Genomic DNA, 7,557 nt, shown 5'->3' on the forward strand with positions numbered 1-7,557 from the left:
ATGTAATGTCTGATATTGTTTGTTTCATGTTTCCCTCTAAATTGTAAAGTGCTGCGTAATATGTTGGCGCTATATAAATAAAGATTATTATTATTATTATTATTATTATTATGTTCGACATACCAACAAGATACATTATCCTTCAGGAAGTAGATTAGAATACGGAAAGACTGTGTAAATAAAGGGAAGCACATGGTCACCATCAATACTCCAGTAGAGCGGGACTCAGTGACCAGGTGGTATTAAGGATCCCCCATTACAGCTTCAATTACTGACATAAGATTGGTTGGACTACAGACTCCTGTGACTTATGACAAATTCTGACACTACTACCTGCATGGTGCAGCAAAAAAATGTGAATAGTTAGACCAGACAATGTTTATCCAATTTTTTTTAATACCCCGCCCATTCTAGTCACCTGTTCACACCAGGTATAACTGTGTAAAGGGTTTGCCAGACACAGGTTCTGTGTCGACGCCCGGGGTTAATCCGCTCTCATCAGCTCCAAGGTCTGCTAGAGTGACGCGATCTGTTACCACTCAGGGTTGCAGGCTGAGGAGAGGGAGAACCTATCACAGCCTGGCCTGACGGTTCTTGCTCCCGCCCTTGGTCTATTTATACCCTCACTTGCAGCATGCTCCTTGCCTGTGATTGTCTTGTTTCCTGGCTCTGCGATTCCTGCTATTCACCCGATTGACCGCTGTTTCTTATTGACCCTGACTTGCCTGACTATTCTCCTGCTCTGATTTTGCTACTACGTACTCCCCTGGTTTGATTCGGCTTGTTCACCACTGCCTGTTGCTCACGGTGTCTCCGTGGGCAACTGCCCCAACCCCCCCCTTGCTTCTGTGTGCCCTTGTCTTGTGTTGTCTGTCTTGCACTTACTGAGTGTAGGGACCGTCGCCCAGTTGTACACCGTCACTTAGGACGGTCCGTGCAAGTAGGCAGGGACTGAGTTGTGGGTGGATTAGGTCTCACCTCTCCGTCTCCCTACCCCGATTCATTACAAACTGGTTTCAAAAGAAATGGATCCTGGCGGGTTTTCTGCTGCTGTAGCCATTCACTTCTATGTTTGACATGATGTATTTTCAGAGATGCTCTTCTTCATACCACGGTTATAACACTTGCTTATTTGAGTCACTGTAACCTTATATCAGTCTGGTCATTCTACACTGACTTTTTATTATCAAAGGGCTTGCGCCCAAAAACTGTTACTAAATATATATACTAAACTCTATAGACTATTGTGTGTGCAAATACCAGAAGTATCTAAGTTATATAAAGGGGTTTTCTCACGAAGACAAATCCTGTTTAAATTGACGCAGGTTCGGCTTTTCTTAACTCTGGAGATCTGGTCATCAGCAATGTTCTCCCTAAGGCTGGGTTCACACAACCTATTTTCAGGCATAAACGAGGCGTATTATGCCTCGATTTACGCCTGAAAATAGGGCTACAATACGTCGGCAAACATCTGCCCATTCATTTGAATGGGTTTGCCGACGTACTGTGCCGACGACCTGTAATTTACGCGTCGTCGTTTGACAGCTGTCAAATGACGACGCGTAAATTGACTGCCTCGGCAAAGAAGTGCAGGGCACTTCTTTGCAACGTAATTTGAGCCGTACTTCATTGAACTCAATGAAGCACAGCTCAAGATTTACGAGCGTCACAGACGCCTCGCATAATATGAGGAGGAGCATTTACGTGTGAAACGAGGCAGCTGTTTTCTCTTGAAAACAGTCTGTCTTTTCACACGTAAATGCCTGCTATCGTGTGCACATACCCTAAGTCTTGGCAGCTCCTGATCGGAGCAGTTATGGAGCAGGGCAAGTCTCCATCAATGGTGGGTGATCTGATGACCAAAAGTAATACCCCAGTAAACACTAATATAGCGATTAAATAAGAGAATAAGAAAACTTATTTTAAATTAGTTTTAATTACTTTTTTAAATACTATAATATTACAAGTACAGCAGTAAAATAGACCGTTCTAAACACCAATTATAGGCGTCAATGAAAGAATCCCTTATTACTCCACTGTTCCTATAGAAAGCGCCACACAGCCCCCCTGTAGAGAGCGCCACACAGCCCCCTGTAGATAGCGCCACACAGCCCCCCTGTAGATAGCGCCACACACATCCTCCCATAGATCCTGCCACACACATCCTCCCATAGATCCTGCCACACAGACCCCCCCCTGTAGATCGTGTCACACAGACCCCCCTGTAGATTGTGCCACACAGACCCCCTGTAGATCGTGCCACACAGACCCCCCTGTAGATCTTCTCACACAGACCCCCCTGCAGATCGTGCCACACAGACCCCCCTACAGATCGTGCCACACAGACCCCCCTGTAGATTGTGCCACACAGACCTCCCTGTAGGTAGTGCTACACAGACCCCCCTGTAGATTGTGCCACACAGACCCCGCTGTAGATTGTGCCACACAGACCCCCCCTTGTAGATTGTGCCACACAGACCTCCCTGTAGATTGTGCTACACAGACCCCCCTGTAGATTGTGCCACATAGACCCCCCTGTAGATTGTGCCACATAGACCCCGCTGTAGATTGTGCCACACAGACCCCCCTGCATATCGTGCCACACAGACCCCCATGCAGATCGTGCCACACAGACCCCCATGCAGATCGTGTCACACAGACCCCCCTGCAGATAGTGTCACACAGACCCCCCTGCAGATAGTTGATAGCTATGCAGCCCCCCTCCCCTTGTATATCCTACTACGCAGACCACTCTCCTTTTGTATATCATGCTACACAGCCGCCTCCTCCCCTTGTATATAGTGCTACACAGCTCCCCACCTCCCCCTGTGTATATAGTGCTACACAGCCCCCCTCCTTCCCCTGTGTAGATAGTGTTACAAAGCAATCCCCTCTGTAAATAGCGCTACACAGCCCCACTCCTCCCCTTGTATATAGCGCAACCCAGCCCCATTCCTCCCCTTGTATGTAGCTCTACACAGCCCCCCTCCCGCACGGCTCCTTAAAAAAAAAAGATTGTACTTACCGTGCGTCCTGTGGACGCACATACAAGTCAATGTTGCTGTCGCTAGCACCGGAACCCCCTCCCGTGCTAGTGACGCCACTGCATCTGCCCGCCGCCTGTGACAGTGCGCAGGCTTTAAACTTTAGTGAGCGGACGGACGAACTGTGGAAGGTGCATGGCCATGCAGCCGCGCACCTTATAGGGAACATTGGTCATCAGTGGCTGCTGCAGGGTAAATGTAGCCTTACGTGTCGGCCATTCATTTTACAATATACAGTAATGCATGGGCAGGCCTGGTCTCCCAGAGCAGATGCCCATATTAGTTCATATAGACAGGTGTTGTCATTGTGATACAACGTCAACCCCTTTAAATCACCCAGCTTGGCACCAGCATTAATTTTTTAATTAAAGTCACTCAGATTTCTTCCCTATGCATCTGTTTGGTCTGAACAGCAGCTAAACCTCTTGACCATCTCTACATTCCTCTATCCATTTAGTTGCTGCAACATGATTGGCAGTTAAATATTTGCATTAATATGTATCTAATAAAGTGACCTCTGAGCACATATTATATTCTAAACATATAAAATATTATAATTTTTGTAAATTCTTGAATATATGCATTTTTCCTTCTCATTGTCACAGATCACTTTATTTAAGTATTAATCGCCTTATCTAACATCATTTTGTAAATTTAAATTAGACAGATAGAAAGCAGAATAAAATGTTAAATAATAAATTATTAATACATTAATAAATAGCCTACCATTGCTGTGCTCCCCCTATGAGCGTTACTGCCTATCTAGCAAATACAACTCTACAAACAACGTGAACTTTCAAACTATGCATAAAAAAAGACAAAACCCTTTATAAGTAATGCCTATATTTTCCATTTTAGTATATTTGTGAAAGACATTTCCAGAAAGTTCTGAGTCGCAGCCTATTCACGGGTTTACGATCTATTACTCATTTTGGAAGGCCACAGTTTGAGCCATTTTTCCTATCTCTGCAGGAAGTTCACCCAGAGGTGAGTGATTTAGAGTTTAAATATATTTGGATGAAAGTCAAATGGATCAAATTAATTTCTGTTTAGTCGTCTCCAGTGCCATTAACGCAATTCGCTATTCAACACTGACACATTATTATAAGTGATATTAAAAACCGAGCTCATATACCCTGAGTGCTAATTATTGTTTTGTCTTAATACCTAGTAATTTAATAAAATATATTATGGCTGTAAAGATTTGCTGAGAAACGATTTTTTTTCTACTGTGCTGATTAAAGGACAACTAATAACTTTTCCGTATACTTAACTGTTGTAATTAATCCATTGGACTAATTTCTGAGCAGTGAACCAGTTGGAGTTATATTAATATGGGAACAAAGAAAACAAAAATCTTTGATCGCAAAATCACAGAGTTTTAAAGAACATTTTTTTACCTTAAAGTAGAATTCTGGCTTTTTTTCCCTACCACCTCATTTGAAAATGTAATAAGGTGAAAGTTAATAAGGTGTGTTGATTTACCTGGTGCTGTATTTCACGGCTAGCCGATCCATTCCGAGTCAATATTGGGTCACGTGATCGCCATTCTGACTCCATGAATCCTACAACGTCTGATGTAGGGACAAAAAGTCAGTCTCTCGATGCAAGTCTATGAGAGCCTTTATGTGAGTCTCTCAGATTTGCATTAAGAGATTGCCCTCAATACACACTACTTTTCCTAGCTTCACTCTAGCGATTGGCAGGGGACATAGCCTAGCAATATGCCAGCAATGTGTATCCTGAGACAACCTCTTTAAAGGTAAGAATTTCATTCAAAGTTTTAAAGTGCCTCAAATTCTTTAAGCAAGTGGTGCCCAACTTCCATTAATGTGGGCTTGTCATGTTGTGGCTTTAGTCCATCACAGATGGTTACTCTTGTACAGATTTTCCGCTATCGCCACTAATTGGTTGCACACATAGGACTTCCTGTTAACTGGAAACAGAACAGCCTGGGAGGGTGGAAGAGGAAGTGAGTAAAAGTGTGTTTCACTGTGGATAGCACTGTTTTGGGTCACTTAGGCATCATTCACAAGACCGTTTTCGTTTTGCGCACTGAAAAACACGGACACTAGTGGCTTCTGTGTGGTGTCCGTTTTTTTGCTGACCCACACACTAGAATAGGTGAGATGGAACACAAATACAGACAAGAATAGGACCTGTTATAACGGACACACGGATCCACAAAATAAAATACAAATGTGCGCATGGCCCCATAGAAATGAATGGTTTAGTATGCTATCTGCAAAAAAAACGGAGAGGACACTGAAGAAAACAACGGTCATGTGCATGAGCCCTTAGCCCTAATGCACATGACCGAGTGTGCCGCCCGAGTCCTGCCCTTTCTACGTGGAAAGATAGGACATGTTCTATCTTTCCACAGATCGAAGACTCAGGTCCATTTTCACGTCCCCGATTCACCCACTAAAGTGAACGGGTCCGTAAAAACTATCGGGTGCCACTCGGATGCTGGGAAAAACGGCCCGAGTGGCACTAGGTCGTGTGCAAGAGGGTTTAGGGGTATTGCAGCATTCACTTTTATGGACAAAATGGGGCAGATTTATTAAGACTGGCATTTTATGTCATTCTTAATATAAAGATCGATGGAGTAAGATGTGCCTAATTTTTTAAGAGGCATACACCTCTTAATGGATTGGGTGCATCTCTGGGTTTCTGTGCACCTTAAAAGGGTGTCTCTGGGTGACTGTTAAAAGGTGCATCTCTGGGTATCTGTGCACCTTAAAATCTACGGCAGCTATGAGCTGCCATAGATTTTTTGCTATAGTTTGCTATAATTTACAGTTGTTGGCGTAAATTAAAGAACATTTGTTGTGCCGCGACAAGCTACACCTGCTTTTACTAAGCCCCATCCATTAAAGTGCCAAGGCAGCGTAAAAAGACAAAAGTTCAATTTTTGCGCAAATTCTTTTTCAATGTGACTTTTCTATGTCACAAATATGGCGTAGAGTGCTGAATAAATCTGCCCCTATTTCTGTCCCTGTTATGGGAGTGATGTGCACTCGCAAGCACTTGTTTTTTCAATGTAATTGATGCGTGAAGCACGGACAGCACACGGATGTGCGTCCGTGTGCTGACCGTGGTTTTCACGCAGCCATTGACTACAATGGTGAAAACGCACCAATATAGGACATGCGGTGAGTTTCCCACAACGGACACTCGCTGCGTGAAAACTCACGCATGTCTGAATAGCCCCATTAAAATCAATGGGTCCTTGTGTTGGGAGTTGTTTCAACGCACAGCACGCAGACGAGAATCACGCATGGTCTCAATGAGCCCTTAACGTATTATGCAACGCAAAAAAGCTACCTGACCCTCTTTTTCATCTTTAAAAGTTAGGAGATATGTGTATGGGTCCTTTTAATGTTGATATTCCATCCTTACACTTTACAGCCTTAGATTTTCCTTTTTTCCCCTGTTGCGATCCAATCCCGATTAGGAAAAAAGTATATGCAGAGAATACGGATCACAAGTTTGGCTATTGTGTGTATGCCTATCCCTTGTCCTGTCTGCACATGATGTGGAGCCAAGGGCTGCATTTAAGACTGCCATCATGTACTAGAGTGACAAAGCCAAAAAAAACCTCAACAGAATTATTAATAATAATAATAATCATCATCATCATCATCATCATCATCATCATCCTCATAGAAACAATACAAATTATAACTATTTTGTGCTTTCCTTTTAAGGTTAAAAAAATTGGAGTTTTCAGTTGTGGGCCGCCAGGAATGACAAAAAATGTTGAAAAAGCTTGCCAGATCCTCAACAAGAAAGACCAGACCCATTTTACTCACCATTTTGAAAATTTCTAGAGCGAATTACAGCTATAAAATTGTTAAGAAAATAAATATTTTGATGGTATTTTTCATTTGTCTATGATTTTATTGGTATTTTTGACAACTGGTTTACTGAAAAATGTAATGGAGGGCATAATGTCTGTCATCAGAATTTTAGTCTAAGATTTATTATCAGACACAAATATCTGCACAGACATTAAATTCAATATACATGTTGTAACTCAAGATTAGGTAAGTAATGCAATGTACCTCCAATGTAATGTACTTCCAATATTAAGGTAGTCTCCAATATTAAAGAGGCTCTGTCACCAGATTTTGCAACCCCTATCTGCTATTGCAGCAGATCGGCGCTGCAATGTAGATTACAGTAACGTTTTTATTTTTAAAAAACGAGCATTTTTGGCCAAGTTATGACCATTTTCGTATTTATGCAAATGAGGCTTGCAAAAGTACAACTGGGCGTGTTGAAAAGTAAAAGTACAACTGGGCGTGTATTATGTGCGTACATCGGGGCGTGTTTACTACTTTTACTAGCTGGGCGTTGTGTATAGAAGTGTCATCCACTTCTCTTCACAACGCCCAGCTTCTGGCAGTGCAGCACTGTGACGTCACTCACAGGTCCTGCATCGTGTCGGCACCAGAGGCTACAGATGATTCTGCAGCAGCATCGGCGTTTGCAGGTAAGTCGATGTAGC

At 43.0% G+C, this 7,557-nt stretch overlaps 1 protein-coding gene across 1 annotated transcript in view; it reads left to right on the forward strand.

Moving 5' to 3' along the window:
- Positions 1–6,916, forward strand: part of LOC142748069 (dual oxidase 1-like) — a 131,658-nt gene extending 124,742 nt beyond the window's left edge. The window contains exons 31-32 of the mRNA XM_075855192.1: positions 3,903–4,031; positions 6,755–6,916. Of these exons, the coding sequence (XP_075711307.1) occupies positions 3,903–4,031; positions 6,755–6,877 (252 nt within the window). The 3' untranslated portion in view covers positions 6,878–6,916. The remainder of the gene's footprint in view (positions 1–3,902; positions 4,032–6,754) is intronic.
- The last annotated feature ends 641 nt before the right edge of the window (positions 6,917–7,557 follow it).

The sequence above is a fragment of the Rhinoderma darwinii genome, chromosome 3 (assembly GCF_050947455.1).
Source record: "Rhinoderma darwinii isolate aRhiDar2 chromosome 3, aRhiDar2.hap1, whole genome shotgun sequence".
NCBI classification, from domain to species: domain Eukaryota; kingdom Metazoa; phylum Chordata; class Amphibia; order Anura; family Rhinodermatidae; genus Rhinoderma; species Rhinoderma darwinii.